At 42.0% G+C, this 23,123-nt stretch overlaps 1 protein-coding gene across 1 annotated transcript in view; it reads left to right on the top strand.

Moving 5' to 3' along the window:
• Positions 1–23,123, top strand: part of mgarpa (mitochondria localized glutamic acid rich protein a) — a 34,458-nt gene that overhangs the window by 2,804 nt on the left and 8,531 nt on the right. Inside the window, exons 2-5 of the mRNA XM_059640248.1 lie at positions 9,129–9,232; positions 10,746–10,855; positions 22,276–22,280; positions 22,694–22,906. Of these exons, the coding sequence (XP_059496231.1) occupies positions 9,129–9,232; positions 10,746–10,855; positions 22,276–22,280; positions 22,694–22,906 (432 nt within the window). The remainder of the gene's footprint in view (positions 1–9,128; positions 9,233–10,745; positions 10,856–22,275; positions 22,281–22,693; positions 22,907–23,123) is intronic.

The raw sequence follows: 23,123 nt of genomic DNA, 5'->3' as shown, positions 1-23,123 counted from the left end.
GCGCTGTAGTTCCCATTATACCTGAACTTCCCCTGCCTTCTCTGCGTAACCTTGCATATTTTTCAGTTGGTCATTTAATCCTGCCTACAAATGACTGGATTAAACCCGCCTGAGGCAGTGCATTCCAGATCCTGACAATTCGTTGCATGAAAACGTTTTCTTCCTGCATATTATGTTCATATCTCAAATTACTTTAAATCTGTGCCCTCTTGTTCTGGAACCTTACATGATTGGGAACATTTTTAAACAAATCTAAATACTTCACTGATATCCCCTTTCAGTCTTCTCCAAGCTAGTCACCTCACTGAAATTCCTCATCGCTGGAACAATTTTGGTAAACTGCTACTCTTTTAAAGAAAACTTAAACAGGTTAGATATTGTGGTAGGGTACAGAGACACTGCGACAAAAATAAAGTCTAACAATTAATTATGGAACAAAATAGAAACTTGTAAAAGGCAAACCAAGTTTTAATTTTCCTGCAAAAAAGCTTTCCCAATAATAATATAAAACCTCAATAAATCTCACTAGTCCTGATAAACCTTACTCATTATTCATACACCTTATTAATGCAAATATGATGGTGCACCTTAGACCCTGCAGTAACTGCTTGCCTGTAAAGGCTTCTCTCATGCCTGTTGTCATCACAATGTCCCTCTCCACTCTCACCAATGCCCTCACATCCTTCCGACTACATGACTCCCAGAACTGGACACAGTGCCTTGGCTGAGGCTGAACTAATATCTATACAAGTTCATCAAAATCTCATGATTTTGTACTTTGTGTCTATATTAATAAAACCTAGGATACTGTATGCTTTATTGACTGCTACAGTTCAGCAGCCTTTAATGACTTACGGATACATATCCTGGTCCTTCTGCGCCTACTCGTTTTTGCTCCTACTTTAGTTTGCTGCAGCTTTGCTCACAGGACAGTTGTGTGGCATAGTGTTGAATACTGGCATAAACAGTAGTGCCTTAATCAACCCTCTCTTGACTCTGTTCAAGTGAAAACTACTCAACCTGTTCAGGTCCTTTCTCTCCCAGAGCCAGTCGCAATGTCCAAAGAATGTATAGCCCTCCATCTTGCACCAACATTTCTGACCATGCATTCATCTGTCTTATTCCCCTCTTTCCAAACTCACTTACACATGGCTTGGGAGTAATTTGGAAATTATTACTTTTAAGCTCCTGCTTGCTAATTTTCTACCAAGCTTCCTAAATTCTGACTGCAGGACCATATCCATTGATTGATCTATGACATTGGTTCCAAAGTGGACCACAACTGCTGGATATTCAGTCTTATCCTCAGGGTGTTTTGCAGCTGCTGAGTGACATCCTTGACCTTGACACAAGGAAGGCACCATACCATCTTGTGGCCAGAAACATCTATCTGTTCCCTGAACTATTGAATCACCTATCACTACGATTATACCAGACTTCCTTGGACAATTGTGCAGCTGAGCCAGCCATGGTTCCATGGACTTGTGTTTAGCTGTACTCCCAATCGGCCTCATCAAAATTAGATCACTGTCTGAGGTCTTTCTGCCAATGTGCTGGTGGCCGTGATGTGGAGGTGCCAGTGTTGGATTGGGGTGGACAAAGTTAGAAGTCACATGACACCAGGTTATAACTGAACAGGGCTATTTGAAATCATAGGCTTTCAGAGCATAGCCCCTTCATCAGGTAAAGTCAGCTGACAAAGGGGCTACGTTCTGAAAACTTGTGATTTCAAATAAACTAGTTGGACTATTACCTGGTGCTGTGTGACTTCTAATGATGTTTAATGTAGGTCTGTTCAGTTATCAAACCACTTATCAAACCCATTGCCTCAATGTATGTAAATAGTGTCCTGCATGAGTAAGAAATGCCTTTGGTCTTTGCAACTGCAGGGAATGTCAGATTCCAATTTTTTTTTTTCTTGATAGCAAAGATAGTACAGAATATTTACAATATCTAAAAGGCATCTGGATAGGTGTATGAGTATGAAATGTTTAAAGGGATATGAGCCAAATGCTGTCAAGTGAGCCTAGGTCAGATTGGGATGTCTGGTTAGCGCGGATGAGTTGAACTGAAGGGTCTGTGTCCGTGCTGTATGACTCTATGACTCAGTAATTCCTTTAGTACCTGTGAATGTAGATAAAGGTTTTTTAATGAATAAAGTTTATTTTTGCAACAAAAAATCAGTCTCATTGGTATTCAGAAATGAATAATGGGCTGGTCGTGGGATTCACTCTGGGAACTTCTGTCCTATTTGCCTGTTTTTATTTGACTGTCCAGTGGTCGCACATTCTCTCTCTCTCACTGTATGATCTGAAGCCATGAGGTGACCACATTTATAAATGTATGGAGCATTTAGTCTCACAGAAGCACGGCTGTGATGCCAGCTGCTGCTCAAGATATGAAATCTAAAGCTCAAACTGATGACACTTGCTGCACAGATGGTTATCCAGAATATGGGAAGCGGCCTAGATTAGACACATTGCGCAGGAAGTGGACTGGGGAGATTGGGGCAGTTCTGCCAGTATGCTATTTATTCATTGAAACCCAATTACTATAGTAAACCCTATTAATGCCTTTATAGCCTACCAATAGCAAAAAAGCTTTACCAATAATAATATAAAACCTCAATAAATCTCACTACTCCTGATAAACCTTACTCATTATTCATACACCTTATTAATGTAAATATAGCTTCTGTAAAAATAGAAACAAAGATTGAATAATTTAGAAATTTTTGTTTACTCATTAGAAGTTTTAGCATTTTTAAACACCTGATTGTTTACACTCAGTGCCAGGCTTTTTTATGCTCCTTCTCTCTTGCACTTTCCCACTGTCAGTTTTATGCTTTCCTGACACTAGGCCCTCTTTTTCCTGCTGCCAAACCCTCTCTTTTCTGCTGCTAGTTTGAAACATTCTTGGTGCCAAACCTTCTCACCTACCATTGGGCTCTTGCAATCCTGCTGCCAATCTCACTGTCTTGCATTGCCAGTCCCAATTATTCCTGCTGCATTCTTGCTCTTTCCCGCTGCTGTCCTCTCACACTCCCACTGTCAGCCTCTTGCTTTCCCACTGGCAGTCCCATTTATTGCCATCGCTGGTCACGCTCTCCCCTGCAGTCCACCAGTCTTCTCACTCTGAATATCTGAAACATGAGATGGTCACATTGTGTAAATGTCACTTTACCAGTAATCCAGAGATCCAAGATAGTATTTTGAGGACGTAGACTCAAACCCAATCATGGATTTTAAATTCATTTAATAAAATCTGGAATTGAACGCTCATTTCAAGAATATCAAGATCTGATTACCACACTTAAGGAGATATTTGTAGCCCAAAGTCACTGCTCCTCAGTTGACTATCTGTGGCTATTCCAATTACTGACGGTTGCTGAGTTTGTGGAAGTGCTGTGTGTTTGGAGGAGTTTATCTCAATTGGTGAGACCTATGTGAAGTGGATGTGAGGAAAACTTTGATTCCTACAATGAGGGTCTGAATGGATAACTTACTCCCGATCAACAGGCCTTTGGTTGCAGTCACCCTTGGGCTGCAGCATCAAATGGAGAGGGTACAGAAGCAACAAAGAAGACAAGCTGCTCATAGGAGCTGTAGGATGGGCTGAAGGGCTCTCTGAAACAGCCTGATTCACCTCAGGGCTTCCAGACACACTCCTCCTCCAGAGGCAATGCATTCAGCTGCAACAATTCACTGTGGGGGTGAACAGCTGCCAGCTGCACCTTAGAGCAAACCAAGGATGGTATTGCAAGAGACGGTGAAGTTGACTATCTGTCTACATTTCTCCATGACTAGATGTTTTCAGATTGGAGCAGATGATATAGCTAACATTTCTTTGTTTAAGTTGCATTGTTGTATTTGGGTGGTAGAGGCTCTGTATATCAGGACTGAATTGTTCTGGAGGAGCATGCATTTGTGTGACTTTGCCAGGGGAGCAGACTTTTCCACACAGCAGACTGTCATCATAGTATAAATTGCTTAGGAGGTGTTGCATCTAATGGTAAGATGACTGAAACTGCAAAGATTAGCACTCACTTACTATACAGTTGTTGCTGACCATGGCTGGCACTTGTTCTGGTAAATATCTGTCACCCTGGCAGCAGTCATGGTGCAATTATTCTGATCCACTAATCTGCTATTCCACTAATCAGATGGTGGCTGTTTGCAAAAGAGCTATCTGCTTAGCTTGTGGTTGAGGACTTCAGCCTGCAGTTCTTTATCTGAACGCTGACCACACAGAGTTTTATAATGAAAACCATGCATCCCTGTGGGATATTATTAAGCAGACATTTGCTGAAGCTGTGATATTGGATCATATTGAGCGATTCCTCCACATTGGAATGAGGGTCCTGGTTTATGATGGTCTTTTATTTATGAACGCCCTGCCCATACCAACATTGGTCCAGTGAGCACCTCAAAAGACACAAGCATATCATTCAAAACAATTTCCTGTGGATAAAACACCATTAATATAGTATTGATTTCTGATTTTGATAGATGTGAGTTTTGAAGAAGAGTCATACTGGACTCAAAACTTTAACTTGGTTCCTCGCTCCACAGATACAGCCAGACCGGCTGAGTTTCTCCAGCACTCTCTGTTTGCCCCAGACCCCCATTGCTGTTCTGTTGCAAATCATCTTAGCGTCCTCTTGGCCACACTCTAAAGAAACCATTCCATAACAACTTTATCCGATGAAACATGAGATGGTCACATTGTGTAAATGTCACTGTACCAGTAATCCAGAGACCCAAGATAGTATTCTAAGGACATAGATTCAATCCCAATCATGGATTTTACATTCACTTAATAAAATATGGAATTGAAAGCTTATTCCAGTAAGGGTGACCATAAAACTAGCAATGAATGTCTTAAAAAACTCATCTGATTCACTAAAGCCCTTTAAGGAAGCAAATCTACCATCCTAGCCTTTCTGTGCTGCACGGTCAGATGGTGGCAAGTAAAAGATGGTAGCACAGTGGTACTGTCACTGGATTAGTAATCCAGAGACCCTAAACTAATGCTGTAGGGATGTGAATTCAAATCTCACCATAGTAGCTTGTAGAAATTGGAATCAATATGATTTGGAATTGAGACCTATTCTTCGTGACAATGACCATGAAACTAGCATAAACACAAAAAGAAATCTGGTTGAGTCATGTCCCTGCAGGAAGAAAATCTGCATTGACTCCAGGTTCACAGCAATGTGATTAGGCATCACAGTGGCTCACTGTTTGGTACTGCTACCTCACAGCACCAGGGATATTGATTTGATTCCGGCCTCAGGTGACTGTCCACATGAAGTTTGCATGTCTCTGCATGGGTTTTCACTGTTTCCTCCCACAGTCCAAAGGTGTGCAGGTTAAGTGGACTGGCCATGCCAAATCATCTGTAGTGTCCACGGATTTGCAGGCTGGGTGGGTTAAGCATGGAAAATTGAGGGGTTACTGGGATAATGAAGGGGCTGGGTCTGCATGGGATGGTTTTTGGAGGATTACTGTGGATTCAATAGGCCAAATATCCCCTTTCCACATTGAAAGGATTCAATGATTCTACATGTGACTCCAGGTCAACAATGATATGGTTGAGACTCAGCTACCCTCTGAAATGGCCCAGCTTGCTATTCAATTCAAAGTAGTTTGGGATGGGCAACAAATGTTGGCATTGTCAGTGATGCCCACATCCAACAAAAGAATAAAGAAATAAAACAATACTCAACTAATCATCCTTATACATTCTTAGTGCCTGCATTTTGGATAGTTTTGCCTGGTCTAGCTCTGCTATGTAATGCTATCCCAGGGGATGCAGCATTGCTGCTGTCTGGTGTCATCTGTTGATGCCATGTAGAATGACCTCGAGTCGTTCTGAGCTTTGCATGCCTGGCTTCAGGCTGCACCACCTGAGTATGGGCAGCACCAGTCATTGCTGGCTGACAGGTGAAGCAAGGATACTGGCAGAATAGTAATGGTGGAAGCTGGAATCTTGTGAGACAACTGCACATTTCTGCTCCTGGGTGCCACAGCCTCATCTCCTGGAGTGTAGTGGTAATGGGGAAGGCAGCATCTCGTCTCTCTGACTAACTGGCTGGGTCAGAGATTGTTTATCTGCTGCGAGACCCTGTAAGTTAGGCAGCGGTACCTGCACCCATTAGGGTGGCAGTTGGAGCCTGTGTGGCATCAAATGAGCTTGAATGGCAACCAAGCTGAAAATTTCCTTTGCAGAGTCCGAGCTTGGAGCCACAACCTCTTTTCAGTGACAGAACAAGCTCTGGTAGGTCCGTCAATCTGCCAAGCATTTATGTGTGTCCGTGTATCAGCCCTTCTCTCAACAGTGTGCTATCAATGTCCGCATCTCTGTCTTTTTCAGCAGAACCTGTGTGTCGTCCTCAAGGGAAGCTGGCATCTGCATAACTCTCCCCCCAGTGCTATCTGCAATGCTCCTGCACTGGTGGCAAACCGTATGTACTTCAATGTGCCACTCTCTAATGGCCATGAGGGCCAGCATCTGAGCTGTTGCCTGTGAGTTTCAGATCATGTGATGTTTCTTCCTCCTCAGTCTCTTCATCATCATGACTTCACCTGACTGCTTTTGGGTATCTGAAAGTATCCAGGTCCAATATAAGGGTTGGGGTGAAAAGGGGACTGGGGAGGAACAAAGAGTTGCATGTTTATACCTTCTGAAAATTGGGGCTATTAGGGAAGTGAGATTTGAGAAGTTGCATTACATAGGGGCATTCTTGATTAATAGCCACTTTGCTGGGCATTCTCTCATTGATGGCAGCACCAGTGATGCCCAGCACTGACCCTTCAAGGCAATGATCATGTGCAGTGATGCCTGCCCCTGCCAATAAGATGCTAGTGCAACCTAGTATGGGCCACTGTGTCCGAGAGGAAAATGGTCAGTGAATATGGTCAATGCATTTGGGTGATGTGCCTGCTGCAGTTAAAAAGCTGGTAGTGTGTGCAAGCCGTGAGAGTGAAGCTGGCAGAATGCTAAGTGTGTGAATGAGCCATGTTGACAGAGATTGTTGCTAGGCAATTGAAGGGTGTGTGGCCAGTAAGAAGTATTTGAGGCTAATTGTGCAGTTAACAAGATATGGCATGTGAGGATGCCTTCACTGACCTTGACTGCTCATGTGAAATCATTAAACTTGGCATTTCACCAGACCCACTGGGCTAAATCACTGGCTTTGTTCATAACCAGCTACCAGCATCTAGTCTCTGTCTTCATTATCTGTTTTGAAGAGCCTCATGGCTGCCTTAGGAAAGAGGACCTCTTCTCCTGTTGACCTCCTGCACTAAAAGCACCAGCACAGCATCTGAGAACCTTGCGCAGAGTGTGTGCCTGCTATGTCCTTCTGTAGCTTCTTCCTGATCTTCAGCTCTTCTTTGTCCAGCTGCAGTCTCTGAGCATTGTCTTTCAGCTCTGGGTTATGTGGGTTTCCCTAAACTGGTGTCAGCCTTGCATGACTTAAGCCCCATGTACTCTACTGGTCAATTGATCATTAAGCTTTAGGATATCAAACTTTTATATTTATTTGGGATAATATTTATTAAGACTTTTACTTTTAGGATTATTATACTTTTCAGGAGTTAATCGCTAAATAGCTCAATGGGCTGGAGTTTATGAAATCATCAGGAGTTTCAACCGCTGGCTGCAGAGCTGGCAACAGACCCACAGTGCCTCCTTCAGGAAGGCCTGCTGGTATTAAACTGCATCCAGCAATTTATGACCTGCCCACTGATACTCAGTTTAAATTCTACCAGGACCATTCAGCTCCAGCTCCCATAACAGCCTTGGTGCAAACATGGAGAAATGAGCTGAATTCAGAGAAGAGCTGAAAGGGACTACCCTTGACATCAATATTTGAGCAACACAGCCTTAAGGAATCCAGTTAAATTGAAGTCAAGGGGAATTAGAGAAACAGACTGCATGGAGTGATTCCTGGGCTAGTATCCTCTGGATTGTATTCACACCAAAGCATCATCAGCTGCTTCATTAAAACTTTCCTTCTATCATAAAATCAGAAGTAGAACATTTGCTGATGATTGCAAATTGTTCATTGCTATTTGCTGCTCTTCAAATAAATTAGCATTCTGCATCAATTTACAGCAAAACATGAACAGTGTTTAGGCTTAGGCTGATAAATGGGAAGTAACACTCATTCCACACAAATACCAGATAATGACTAGTTCAAACAAGAGAGAATTCAACTATGTGCCCTTGACACTCAATGGCACTACTATCACTATTAATATCGTGGAATTACCATTGGCCGAAGACTTAACTGGACCAGCCGCATAAATGTTGTGGCTACACCAGCAGTTTAGAGGCCGGAAATTCTGGGGTGAAATTATGACATCTAGTAGCCTAGTTTCCCACCATTCCAGCTTGCGTGTTCAGCCGTGTTACCCAATCCCACTAGCTACTTGGCTGGGATTGTAAAGTAAGCTTTTTCGTGTTCCCTGTTTACACAATAATTTTTTAAAAATATGCACATGGCATCCTCAAGCTCTGTGACCTTTATCAAAACAATTGTGGATGTTTGCTGTCCTTTACTGTTCACAATGATACCAATGGCTAAAGAAAAGCAAGCATATTGCAATTTCAATAAAACTGTCCAAATGAATTCCATATGAATATGTATATTAGAGAATAGTATATTGGAATGCACTTTCAGAATGAATTGCTCCCAGTTTTGAGATGCTAGTAAAGACATTAGCTTTGCTTTAGTGTTTTACAATAGGATCTCAAACAGTTTTTGGTACAGATGTGTCACATGCGCTGATCTAAGGACTATCAGAGATATCATGATGAAGCTGAGTTAAATGTATTATATAATAAGAAGCAATATCTGATATATATATGTATGTTGGGAATATATAAATAGATGCAAAAATGTCAGTGTTTGTGATTTTCGATCATTTTCAGTCAGGTTATCCATCAGTGTTGGTAATAATAATGAGGTCTAAATTCAATGTATCTGGTTCTTATGAACGGTCTAGGCCCGAAATGTCAGCTTTCTTGCTCCTAAGATGCTGCTTGGCCTGCTGTGTTCATCCAGCTCTACACCTTGTTATCTCTCGTTCTTACACTGATGACTTTGCATTCCTTTTCAGCATCCATTCGCCAGATGTCTTCTGGTGGCCCTCCAGGATCATCAAGCGAGAACATGCTGTACACACTGATGATTGGTGCTGTGATTGCAGGTGGAAGTGTTTATGTAAGACCCAGTTTCATTAAATACATTTCCACATAAATGACTTACAAGACTGTGGTCTTCTACTTTGAACAATAGGTCATACTTCTTCCTCAGCTGCAGGTTGTGTGTTTAGGATAGAAATGTAGTACTGTACTGATGTGCCTCCTGACTTGCAGTCATGTGACGTCTATCAAGAAGTATTCATTGCAGGTACCCATCTTAACAGCTAGTTCACTAATGACAGAGTAGAAGCCAGACTGTTACCCTGTGAGCTCATGACATGGTGTCAAAGTGGAGCTGAGACTGAGTATTCATGCACTGTCAAGAAGTACAACTCTTAAGAGATGAACATAGAAATGCTCAGAGCTGCTGAATTCTGCTAAAAACCACAGAAAGGTATAAAAAAGCAGTCTGCAGCGAAATCACTAGGGGGGACACAACATTATTCTTGTGGGGCTGGTGGAAATGGAAGGTGTAATAAAAAGAACTTTCTATTCAATGACAAACCTACAAGCGTGCAACAATTAATTAACAAGGCTGAGAAGGTAAGAGTAGCTACAATGTATCACTATTGGGGAGAGACTGTTTCAAGGCGTGTTTCACATTAAGGCTCTCACAATATAGAGGAAACAAAAACTGCAGTAATCTTGCAAACCTTGAGACTTGAGTGTAAGTTATGAGTGTATGTGTTCAGTAGTAGAGCCCAAGGTGACAAGAGAATCAATTTCTACAAGAGTGAAGTGGTCTACTCGCAGCTTTGTCCATAGTCTGTATGGGATGTCATCTGTCATCAATGCTTTTTAGCTCACTTAGCTTGATACTGATGACAAGCACAGCACTGACTGATGCAGTCCTTGATTTCATTGCTTATGTCAGTCCAGCAGTACACTATTTAGCCTTCCTCAGACTCCAGGCCTTGGTTACTTGAATAGATGCACTTTAGCACCTCTCGTTTCAACTTCTTTGGGATAATGTCTCCATTTCCTTAGTACAATAGGCCATTCTGGGCTGTCCATTCATCTCTGCATGATCGGTGTACTCTTGTGATTCCAGGAGAGTCCTTGATGCTTTTAGACTATCCATTCATCAATATGTCTTGTAGATTTGGAGCGTTTCATCTTTTTGGGTAGTTCACTTGTCTATTAAAATCTGAGTCTTTGCTGAATTGGTGACTTCCAGAATGTGTAGTGTTGTAGACTCACAACCAAGATTCTTTGTGCACCAAACTCTCTAGTTCACTTTGGGTGTAGAGTGATGGTGAATATATCTCCATCGAAAGAGAAATTTGGAGATTGTTGACTTAAAACACATTCTTATATGTCCAAATCAGTAGTTCCAGAGCAGTGCTAGAAAGGACCCACTTGCAGATGACCTTTCTGGTCTCCCCAGCAGAGTGTGGTGATGTGGTTTGAGAACGCCCAAACAGGGCGGAAATAAATGACTTCTTTTCCATATGAATTATGTGTAGGCATATGGGAAAGATCTCTGACATTAATGCATTTCAGATTATTAATATTGTATTATGTTAATGTAGACATACAAAGTTCTCCACAAGGACAAAACCAGGTACAATGAGAGAGTTGCAGAGATAATGGGACGCCCGAAGAGTGAATGGACAGCTAAGGAGTGGCGACCAAAGCGTGAGTTACTTTCTTATTTTCATACTCCTCAAGCTCTCAGATCTTCATTTACTTGGTGCACTTCAGTTTGTTGTCAGCAATTGCATTTTTTGTGGTTGGTTGGCTCGCTGACCTGGTTTGTTATTCCACAGACGTTTCAGTATCCTGCTGGGTAACATCATCAGTGCAGTCTCTGATGTGTTTTCCCACTTGGTATTTAAACCTGGTGTCTGTTGAGCTGGATTACCTCACTTCCAGTTTTCATTCACAGTGCAGTGTATATAGGGTCTAGCTCTATGTGTTTGTTATTGGCTTTCTTAGTGGAGAACCAGGTCTCTAACAATTCCCACACTTGTCTCTGCTTGGCCAGTCCCAGGTGGTTTTCCTTATCCATGTGGATGGATCTGAGTGCGTATTGTTTGTGTCTCTTTGTTGCTAGCTGATTTTCATGTACTCTCGTGGCTAATTTTCTTCCTGTATGTCCAATGTGGTGTTTGTCGCAGTCTTTGCAGGGAATCTTGTAAGTGACATTGGTCCTGCCCATAGTGCTTAGTGGGTCTTTGGTTCAGATTAGCAGTTGGTGAGCCAAAGACCCACCACCCACGGTGGACAGGACCAATGTCACTTACAAGATTCCCTGCAAAGACTGTGACAAACATTACATTGGACAGTCAAGGAGGAAACTGGTCATAAGGGTACACAAACATCAACTAGCACCAAAAAGACATGACCAATACTCATTTATCACCACCCACATGGATAAGGAAAGTCACCAGTTCGGTTGTGACAACACCAGGATCCTAGGACAGGCCAAGCAGAGACAAGCGTGGGAATTGCTAGAGGCCTTGTTCTCCACTGAGAAGGCCATCGCAAAACACACAGAGCTAGACCCTATCTATACTCCACTGCGAAGGAAAACTGGAAGTCAGATAATCCAGCTCAAAAGACACCAGGTTTTAATAACAGGTGGGAAAACAACATCACTTCATCAGGGACTGCACTGATGATGTTTCCCAGCAGGGTAATGAAACATTTACGGAACAATGAAACCAGTTTGGCAAGCCAACCAACCACAACATCCACAACCCAAATTACTAATCTACTCAAACATTACAATTTCATTTTTTGCTTGTCTTATGTGAATCGGGGTAATTTGATGTTACTAAGACTTTTGGTTGGTCTGGCTAATCTAAGACGTGGCATCAATATAAATTGTCTAAAATTTTGTTCACAGAAGGTAAAACTTCAGAGAATCGCAAGTAAGGCTTCTTTTCAGTGATAATGGGAACTGCAGATGCTGGAGAATCCAAGATAATAAAATGTGAGGCTGGATGAACACAGCAGGCCCAGCAGCATCTCAGGAGCACAAAAGCTGACGTTTCGTGCCTAGACCCTTCATCAGAGAGGGGGATGGGGTGAGGGTTCTGGAATAAATAGGGAGAGAGGGGGAGGCGGACCGAAGATGGAGAGAAAAGAAGATAGGTGGAGAAGAGAGTATAGGTGGGGAGGTAGGGAGGGGATAGGTCAGTCTAAGGAAGACGGACAGGTCAAGGAGGTGGGATGAGGTTAGTAGGTAGGAGTGGAGGTGCAGCTTGGGGTGGGAGGAAGGGATGGGTGAGAGGAAGAACGGGTTAGGGAGGCAGAGACAGGTTGGACTGGTTTTGGGATGCAGTGGGTGGAGGGGAAGAGCTGGGCTGGTTGTGTGGTGCAGTGGGGGGAGGGGATGAACTGGGCTTGTTTTGGGATGCGGTGGGGGAAGGGGAGATTTTGAAGCAGGTGAAGTCCACATTGATACCATTGGGCTGCAGGGTTCCCAAGCGGAATATGAGTTGCTGTTCCTGCAACCTTCGGGTGGCATCATTGTGGCACTGCAGGAGGCCCATGATGGACATGTCATCTGAAGAATGGGAGGGGGAGTGGAAATGGTTTGCGACTGGGAGGTGCAGTTGTTTATTGCGAACCGAGCGGAGGTGTTCTGCAAAGCGGTCCCCAAGCCTCCACTTGGTTTCCCCAATGTAGAGGAAGCCACACTGGGTACAGTGGATGCAGTATACCACATTTCAAGCCCACCGACTCCCACAGCTACCTAGAATACACTTCCACCCACCCACCCTCCTGCAAAAATTCCATCCCCTATTCCCAATTCCTCCGCCTCCGCCGCATCTGCTCCCACGATGAGGCATTCCACTCCCGCACATCCCAGATGTCCAAGTTCTTCAAGGACCGCAACTTTCCCCCCCACAGTGGTCGAGAACGCCCTTGACCGCGTCTCCCGCATTTCCCGCAACACATCCGTCACACCATGCCCCCGCCACAACCGCGCCAAGAGGATCCCCCTCGTTCTCACACACCACCCCACCAACCTCCGGATACAACACATCATCCTCCGACACTTCCGCCATCTACAATCCGACCCCACCACCCAAGACATTTTTCCATCCCCACCCCTGTCTGCTTTCCGGAGAGACCACTCTCTCCGTGACTCCCTTGTTCACTCCACACTGCCCTCCAACCCCACCACACCCGGCACCTTCCCCTGCATCCGCAGGAAATGCTACACTTGCCCCCACACCTCCTCCCTCACCCCTATCCCAGGCCCCAAGATGACTTTCCACATTAAGCAGAGGTTCACCTGCACATCTGCCAATGTGGCATACTGCATCCATTGTACCCGGTGTGGCTACCTCTACATTGGGGAAACCAAGCGGAGGCTTGGGGACCGCTTTGCAGAACACCTCCGCTCGGTTCGCAATAAACAACTGCACCTCCCAGTCGCAAACCATTTCAACTCCCCCTCCCATTCTTTAGATGACATGTCCATCATGGGCCTCCTGCAGTGCCCAATGATGCCACCCGAAGGTTGCAGGAACAGCAACTCATATTCCGCTTGGGAACCCTGCAGCCCAATGGTATCAATGTGGACTTCACCAGCTTCAAAATCTCCCCTTCCCCCACCGCATCCCAAAACCAGCCCAGCTCTTCCCCTCCACCCACTGCATCCCAAAACCAGTCCAACCTGTCTCTGCCTCCCTAACCTGTTCTTCCTCTCACCCATCCCTTCCTCCCACCCCAAGCCGCACCTCCATCTCCTCCCTACTAACCTCATCCCACCTCCTTGGCCTGTCCGTCTTCCCTGGACTGACCTATCCCCTCCCTACCTCCCCACCTATACTCTCCTCTCCACCTATCTTCTTTTCTCTCCATCTTCGGTCCGCCTCCCACCTCTCCCTATTTATACCAGAACCCTCACCCCATCCCCCTCTCTGATGAAGGGTCTAGGCCCGAAACGTCAGTTTTTGTGCTCCTGAGATGCTGCTGGGCCTGCTGTGTTTATCCAGCCTCACATTTTATTATCTAAGGCTTCTTTTCAGTTGTAACTAACAGAAAGAAATAAAAAGAAAATAAGAAGACTGTCAGGCCCATAGATTGAACCAATATAGAGTGGAGCTGGAGGAACACAGCTGCTGTTTTGCCTCTGGCTCCAGCATCTGCAGTTCTTGCAATCTCCGAGTGGTTTAACACCTGTAGATTGCCCTAACAATAGACTGGGGACCTATGTACTCTGAGCCAGAGTAATACTTCCACCAGAGAAAGGCAGGAAAAGAGCAGTTTAAACCTACCTCTCAGAACACTGCTGTTTTTGGATATTATAAACTTAAGCTAACAAACTAATTGTCCACGCACTGACATTTGTGTATAATCTCTAATATAGTAGAATATCCCAATGCACCCCACATGAATGTTACCTAACAAAATTTGACACTAGATCACATCAGAGGATATCTTAACAGACAACCAAAAGCTGAAGCAAAGAGATCATTTTAAGGAGCATCGTAAAAGCAAAGAGTGAGAGGTGGAGAGATTTGTTCAAAAATTTCCAGAGCTTAAGAGCTCGGCAGTTGAAGACATGATCAGCAATGCAGAAGCAATAAAACGTGGGATGGACAAAGGAGGAGAGGAGTAGGAGAATGGTGTGATCTAATGAATGGGATCCTGCAGACAGGTCAAGAAGAATGGGAAAGATTAGTTTTTCTTGTCACAGCCACCCATCTCCACTTATTGAAGTCTCTTTTAAAGTATGGTACCAAACGGGGGTCAGACCCATGAAGGAGGAAGGGCAGGATAGGGGAGATTTGGAGAGCAAAATGCATAAATATGATTTTGTTTGACTGGCATGATCCCGCAAGGATATGTGCTGGGGCCTCAGCCTATTACAAGTTCCCTCAATGATTTGGATATTGGGAGTGAAGGCATGTGGCTACATCTGCAAACAACTCCAAGCCAGGTGGAAAAGTATGTTGTGAAGAAGATGTAAGGAGGTTGAAGGTGGATATAGATAGATGAGTGAGTGGACAAATATCTGGTAGCTCAACTATAGTGTGGGAAAATACAACTTTGGCATGGAAAGGCAAAGTAATATTTAAACATAAAATGACTGAATTCTGAAGTATAGAGGGATATAGGTGTTCTTGTCATGAGTCAGTATGTAGGTACTCCTGTTTTAGATGTTTTTAATCAACCTGTACAGCGATATTAATACACATCTCTGGAGTAGGTGTGACTTGAACCTGGGCCTCTTATCTCAGAAGTAGGGACACTATCAGTGTACCATAAGAGTCCCCTGGTAATCCTCCTTACATTTTTTATTAACTATTTTTCCTAATCAACCTCTTCAGTGATGTTATTACATACCTCTGGAGCAGGTGGGACTTGAATCCGGGCCTCCCAGACCAAGGTAGGGACGCCACCACTGTGCCACAAGAGTCCTGGTATTTTTTTCTAAAGGAGGGATGTAAATGCATTGCAGACAGCTCAAATGAGCTTGACTAGACTGATATCTGTAATGAGTGGGTTAACTTATGAGGACAGGTTAGACTTAATTGCACGAGAATTTAGAAGAGTGAGGGGTGACATTGTTTAAAAAAAAATCCACTTTCACAGAGTCATAGAGTTATACAGCAGGGAAATAGACCCTTTGGTCCGACTTGTCCATACCAGCCAAGTTTCCCAAATTAAACTACACCCACTTTCCTGCCTTTGGCCCACATCCCTCTAAACCTTTCCTGTTCACGTACTGATCTAAATGTCTTTTAAGTGCTGTAACTGCACCTGCATCTGGCAGTCCATGCCACATACGAATCACTGACTATGTGAAAATGTCGCCCCTCAGGTTCCCTTTAAATCTCTCTCCTCTCTTAAACATATGCCCCCTACTTTTGAACCAAAACCTAATGTCTATATTTCCTCCACTTTCAATCCAAGTTCCTAAATGCTGATGATACATTATAAACCTTTATCATACTTCGAAAAAATATTTTGAAAGCTCTGTTTTGTCAAAAATGACAGAGAGAGAGAGAGAGAGAAAAAAAACTGTTAAGTGTCAGGTTGCTTCTGTGGTAACTGACAGATTGACACATATTGAGATAGTGAATTTTGAGAAGATTTGTAGCTCAGGTTGAGGTTCTGGATGTGAGTTTGCTCGCTGAGCTGGAAGGTTAGTTTTCAGACGTTTCATCTAGAAGCATGGCATTCCAACCAGAATTCCATCAACAAACACATTGACTTGGAGCCAATCTACCATCCCCTGAGAAAAAGAACAGGAAATGACATCACCAACCCAAGGAAACCTAACCAGATAAATAGAAAGCGGGACATAACACCAGCACTTCGTCAGAGGCTCAGTGATGATGTTACCTAGAATGGTGACGAAATGTCTGAAAACTAACCTTCCAGCTCAGCGAGCAAACTCACATCCAGAACATATTGAGATGAATTTGGAATTTGATATATGTGCAAAATTAACATAATGGATTGGTAGCCAGATCTGTACAATACCTGTTGGGAATTCAAGCTGATAGAAATTTAAATTACAGATATGAACTGAGATGAAAAGAGCCTGCCATATTCATAATGTAGGTGTCTGTTGACTTCTAAAAGCTAGGGAAATCAAATAGCTCCTATCATATTTCTCTTGGGTAATTTGGAAATTATACTTATGGAGCAATATAAATAAATGCAAACCACGATACCTCACTGTATTTAAAGTTAACATCAATATCTTATAACCTGTGGTTCACTGTTTGTGCCGTTTGGTTGATATCCTGACCATTTGGAAAAGGTGCATTCTGGTGCTGCTGAGAGGGTAAAAAGAATTCAGTTAGCTTAAGGGATGTTGAAATTGAAATTGAAATTGCACCATAGTGTAAGAGTTTAGAAATATTAATCAAGCTTCTTGCTGAGGAGAGAACAGGTTAAACTACATTCCTTGGTATTGTACCTCCCTTAACATCGAGTCTATTTGACTGAGTGTGACATCAAAGGGCCCTGGCAAAACGCATGTCAATGGGAATGATAAGGGAAACCTCGCTGCTGGATAGAGCTCAACGTGACATAAAAAACAATGATTGTAGTTGTTGGAGGTCAGTTATCGCAGCTTCAGGACATCTCTGCAGGACTTCCTAATGGTAGTGTCCTAAGCCCAACCATCTTCAGCTGCTTCGTCAATGACCTTCCTTCCATTTTAAGGTTAAAGTAAGGTTAAAGATTGCACAATATTCAATGCCATTCACAACTCCTCAGATACTGAAGCAGTCAGTGTCCAAATGCAGCAAGACCAATATCTAGACTTGGGCTGACAAGGAGCAAGTAAAATTTGCACCACAGAAGCGCCAGGCAATGGATATCTCCAATAAGAAGGAATCTAAACATTGCCCTTGTCATGAAATGGCATTATGATCACTGAATCACCCACTATCAACATCCTGGGCATTACCACTGGCCTGAAAGTAATCCAGACTATCCACTTAAATAATGTCTACAAGAACAGGTCAGAGGCTAGGAATTCTGCAGTAAATAACTCGTCTCTTCACAAAGTCAGTCCACCATCTCCAAGGGACAAGTTAGGAATGTGATGGAATACTCTCTATTTACCTGGATGAAAGCAGCTCCAACAATATTCAAGAAGCTGGGCACCAACAGGACAATTTACATGATTGGCATCACATCGTAAACATCCACTCCTTCCACCACCAGTGCTTAGTAGCATCATCCACAAGATGCGCTGCAGAAATTCACCAAAGTTCCTCAGACAGCACCTTCCAAACTCACTACCACTACAATTTAGAAGGAAAATAGCAGCAGATACATGGGAGCATCATTACCTGAAAGTTCCACTCACAACTGGTCACCATCGTGACTTGGAAATATACCGCTATTCCTTCGGTGCCTCTTGGTCACAATCATGAAATTCCCTCTCTAATGGTATTGTGAGTCTATGGACTGCAAATGGACTGTAGAAGTTCAAAGGCAATTCACTACTACCTTCTGAAGGGCAGCTAGGGATGGGCAGTAGCCTCTGGCCTTGCCAGTGAGGCCAACATCACATATGAATAATTATTATTAAAAAATAGCATTAACACTAAAGATACTTTCAGTGCTTCATGTTGTTCTTAGCCAAAGCTCCTGGATGATTTTCTGAGAATTTCCTTTTCGCAAATCTATGGGCTTATTTAACATTTAGAGAGTGAACAGTGCATTGTGTCAAAATATTGTGATTCAAGATAGGGATCTTCTCCCATGCTATTCCAAACAGTGGAAATTGACAGATAATCAAAATTTTCCAAATGTTGCTCTTAAACATTGCATAGTACCTTGACACATGAATGAAAATTCAATTCAAATATCATAAACAAATCTTCAATTGTGAGGATAATGTATGTCAGTGAAATTGAGACAGGCCTGTAGCCACAGAGGGTAAGACTCATATTTTGAAGGATGTTGATTTGGCCCTTGCAGTTGTGCAATGGAGCAGATGTCTCAGGCAAGTCTTGCCCCCTGAAGATTTTTGCAGCATTTGGATAATAGAGGCTTTGCTACATTAAAATACAAGCATTTAAATAATGTATCATTCACGCTTCCATTCTGCTAACATACTTATTGCATATCACTTCTCTTCAAAGTATTATCACACATTAGTGAGTGGATTATTCAGATAGTTATTACATAAACTGGCACAATAAAAATCTAAGATAAGGAAATCCTGTGTTCCTGCTTTTAAAGAGTTAAATAGCAGTTGCATACGGGTTGTTTGCAATATCATCTAGCGAGGTCAATGATGAGTCTATACAGATTACGTCGTAATTATGAACAGTGGTTTTGGATAGATCCCAGGCATCCATTCAAGCCTCATGCCTTACGTAAATTGGTATTTCCCAAGGCAGTGTCAAATATCTAGGGTGCTCATGATCACAGTATTAAAGTGACTGCTTACATTGTGCTTAATCATATTTATTCAAAGGGCTGAAGGAACATTTCGTATTCAGTTTAGCCCTTCAAGGCCTCCTCTTTTTCTTAAAAGGAAGTTGTATTAGACTGCTTGTACTTCGTTTCACAAACGAATCCATTCACAGAATGAAAATAAAGATGGTGCAATTTAGAAAAGTACAAATTACAGTGTAAATCACATCTATAATGGGAAATTGTACCTACCTCCACTTGAAAGTGATCTCTGCTGCACGCAATACTTTGACATGAACTTCATAACCCTTTAACTAAAAATGTTAAAAGTATTAGCCTTTCATTAACAAATTTCTTTTTCTTTCCCTTGTCCTGTTTATGGTTACAGAAGAAGGGGGTGAGTATATATAAATTACTACACATTATTGCTTAGTCACTAATGTACAGGGTTATGGAAGAATTTTTCATTCTGAGAGGTGATGTAGACAATTCCATGATTCTGTAATTTGTTGCATGAAACAATAACAAATCACATTTTCAAATTTTCTTTAAGAACAATGCCTATGCACAACTATACGCTGCATCTAACTATTCACCATTCTAAAATGGCTTGTGTTAACTCATGACTTTTTTGAGATGTTCTAATTAATATGCAGCTAATTACATTGTTTCAATATAATCTACACAGTGGCTTGCACAGTATGTAATATTTGTAGGTAGAATGTGCTAAAACCATAGTTTCCATTATGAAGCAAATGTAACCCAAATTAGTGTGGGCCGAGAATGTTCCTTTCAAAGAAAAGTGTAAAAATGTAGGATGCACCCAACAAATGTACCACTTGTAGCAATCACACCAAAACTGGAACTTGAGCACACCAAGAAATACGTTTTCAATTAACTGACAGATTGGAGGTAGCGGTGCCAGTCACAATACACCATTTGAGCAAATCCCAGCAAACATAACAATTCAATGAAAAGCAAAATACTTTGGATGCTGAAAATCTGAAATAAAGACAGAAAATACTGGAAACATTCAGAAACATCTACAGAGATGAAAGTAGAGTTACCATTTCACATTGTAACCTTTCATCAGAACTGAGAAACTGGTGCAGGCAAAACCGGAGAGGATATAAAATCATAAATAATAGGAATCTACTGGTCACAGTAATTCTCGGGTGAAGTGCTAAAAATAAATGAGTTCCACGAAGATTATATTTGTTAAAGCAACTGCATTTCTGTACATTAGTCTTGAATCTCTCAAAGTGCGTAGTATGTACCAGAGATGGGTTCATTGGGAATTCTGATGCATGAGATCATTCTGCTTTCCCTGTTGTCTGATTAACCCCTGCCCCAATTCTCCCTGAAACAAAAGTAACTTGTAGAATGAGGTGGAAACCCATCAAAAATGTGTCCTGCCCTGAATGTTTTGTCTGCTTTCCCTAAAAGCTTTTCAAATCCAACACAGGGATTGTGGACTAATTGGGATCATAATGATTTAAAAATAAAATTAGACAAAAAAAAATTCCACACATTAGAAGTTGCTATGTACCGTCATGTACACGCAAACATAGATGCACACATATCGGTGTAAGTACGTGCAAACCTGTTAAATGCACAGAACATAGCCAGACTCAAGAGTTCCATTACAAAATGCAATGTTCCCTCCTCAATATTCCACTAATATTTTTATTCCACATTCTGCGAATAGTAATCATTCATACCTGAGATATTAATTTATGTCAGCCATTGATAGGCCAGTCTAGAATCCTAACATCAATAAGAAGAGAATACCAAATATGGTGGAACAGGATCAACAAAGATAGAAGCTATATTTAAAATACTCATAAAGGAAACACAGTAGTAAATTTCTTTTGTTCTTCTGTGCTGAGAAATTTAATCTTTTACATTTCTTCTACCCACCTTTCCCTTTCTCTATAGTAATATGTGACTCCAGGATAGATTTAATCTCTGGTTTGATTTTGTTTGAGCAAGTCCAGGCAGTTTGAGAGTAAATCATTCTTGTTCTTCCTCTTATGTATATTCTGTTGTCTCAGTGTTTATGTTAGATAGTAGCTTTTGTGTTTGCTTTAACCTTTGCAACAAAATGTGTGTTTCAGTTTTTAGTTTCACTGGACAACAATGGCTAATAATAAATGTGGATCTGTGAGTTCCTTTTCAGAATTTTTTTATCTTTTATGTACACTTTGCAGAGTAAAAGCCAAGAATTCATCAGTCCAAATGTCGATGTATAATTGGATACCAGGGTAGTCCTCTTATGATTTTTGAGTCCCAAAGGGATTTTTATTTTTCTGAATGAGTGCTTACTTACTGCCAGCAATGCGTCAGAAATAACTTGTTAATTTTTAACAGAAGTAGAGTTGGACCTGTCTGACCATTAAATGAAATTTTGTATATGCGGCAGTGAGTAAGAAATTAGAAGCACACCTTTCCTAATTACTGCATTTTATTTGGTTATCCTTTTTGGATGCTAAGCATATTTTCAAGTCAATTGTTATAAGTTTTTATTTTATTCATCTGCTATTGTCTCTTATTCAGTAATCCCTTCCTATAACTCTGTCTGATGGACCACCATACATATGGCTCCCTTGTAATTGGGAGGGCCCGTATACTGCAGAGGCCTTATAACATGCCCCTTATCATGATATTCCTCATTTAACTCCCAGAGATCTTTTACGTGACAATAAAAGGATATTGTATTGTAGAGAGGGGAATTACTGTTGTCAGTGTTGTCTGCTGTTTTGTTCTTTCACTCCTGTTCTGAGTTAAGGCTAATGAGCGTCATTTTTTCTTCAATAATTGCATGCCTGTAGCATGGCAGATTAATTTGGCATGGAGGCTTATAAGTGATTTGCTTTTGTATTTTTGACTTAGATGGGAGACTTCACCCCAGTCATCATTATGAATAAACTTAAAGTGATCTACTATCGTGAATGTATGCCTGCTGATGCAGTGCTGTTTGCCATGTGGATTTTAGCATGGCATTCGTCAGAATCTTGGTGTTGCAATTATCCCAAGTCTCAACTTTGACAATTATTTTGAGTTTAACAAAATTTCCCTCCTTTCCTCAAAATTGCTGTCCTCATCTTCTCTGCATCTTGTCACTCCAAGGCTCAATTGACACATCCTGCCCTGTGACACCTTGTCCAAACAGCCATTCTTCATGAGTGAGTGCAGGCTGAGCATTAGCAGTGATGGTAATTTCTTAGTGTTATGAACATCACAGCTCATTGTGGCCATGACCTCAACTGTCTTCTCCTTCACCCCACCCCCCAATAAATTCCGTCCTTGGGAAAATTGATTGATATTGATTAGTGAGGTAGGGAGGATGGGGAATTAGATTGATTGATTTATTCTGTATTTTTGATCTAGCAGAGCTGAGAGCAGCAACAGCTTCTCCTGAAGTTTGCTAATGCAGCACTGGTAATATGTGTTAGTATCAGATCATAGTGACCAGAGCAGCACCCAGATTATTTGAACAGCAGGTGTACTTCACTATGGATTCTGTAAACAGCACTGTATCGGTCTGACTGGGGCAAAGTTCCTCTTTAAGTATAGCTAACACAGAGCCTGGATATATTTTGACATGGCGATGTTGATCTGTTGTTAGAATCGGTTAAAGTCCAGTTTCCTGACGTTGTTGGAACGAGTGAAGGGACCTCGGAGTCAGCAACCGAAGAGGTCAAAATTCCTACAGCTGAAAGTGACGTGCAAGCTGAAATTTCTGCACTGGTTGCAGAACCCAATGAGAGTCCATTGGAGGGCAAGGCTGTTGTGGAAAAGACAGTGATAGAACTTCTGCCCCCGCCTACTTCAATCAAAGGTTAAAACCTTTCCAGCCAGAAATCATAAATTTGAATAGAAATATATCATTGGCTCATCTTTCGCTCAGTAGATGGATGTTCCCTTTGTTAGCCCACGCAGGTTCATTTTATCTATAACATGAACTAATGCAATTTGTCTTCCACACAGAGTCCACTCCTGACAAAAATAATATGAAGCCCTAAATAAATCTAACCAAAGAATTGAGAGTGTACAAC

Source organism: Stegostoma tigrinum, chromosome 1 (assembly GCF_030684315.1).
Source record: "Stegostoma tigrinum isolate sSteTig4 chromosome 1, sSteTig4.hap1, whole genome shotgun sequence".
Classification (NCBI taxonomy): Eukaryota; Metazoa; Chordata; class Chondrichthyes; order Orectolobiformes; family Stegostomatidae; genus Stegostoma; species Stegostoma tigrinum.
Note: the sequence above shows the minus strand (reverse complement) of the source record. Positions and strands in the feature narration are given on the sequence as shown.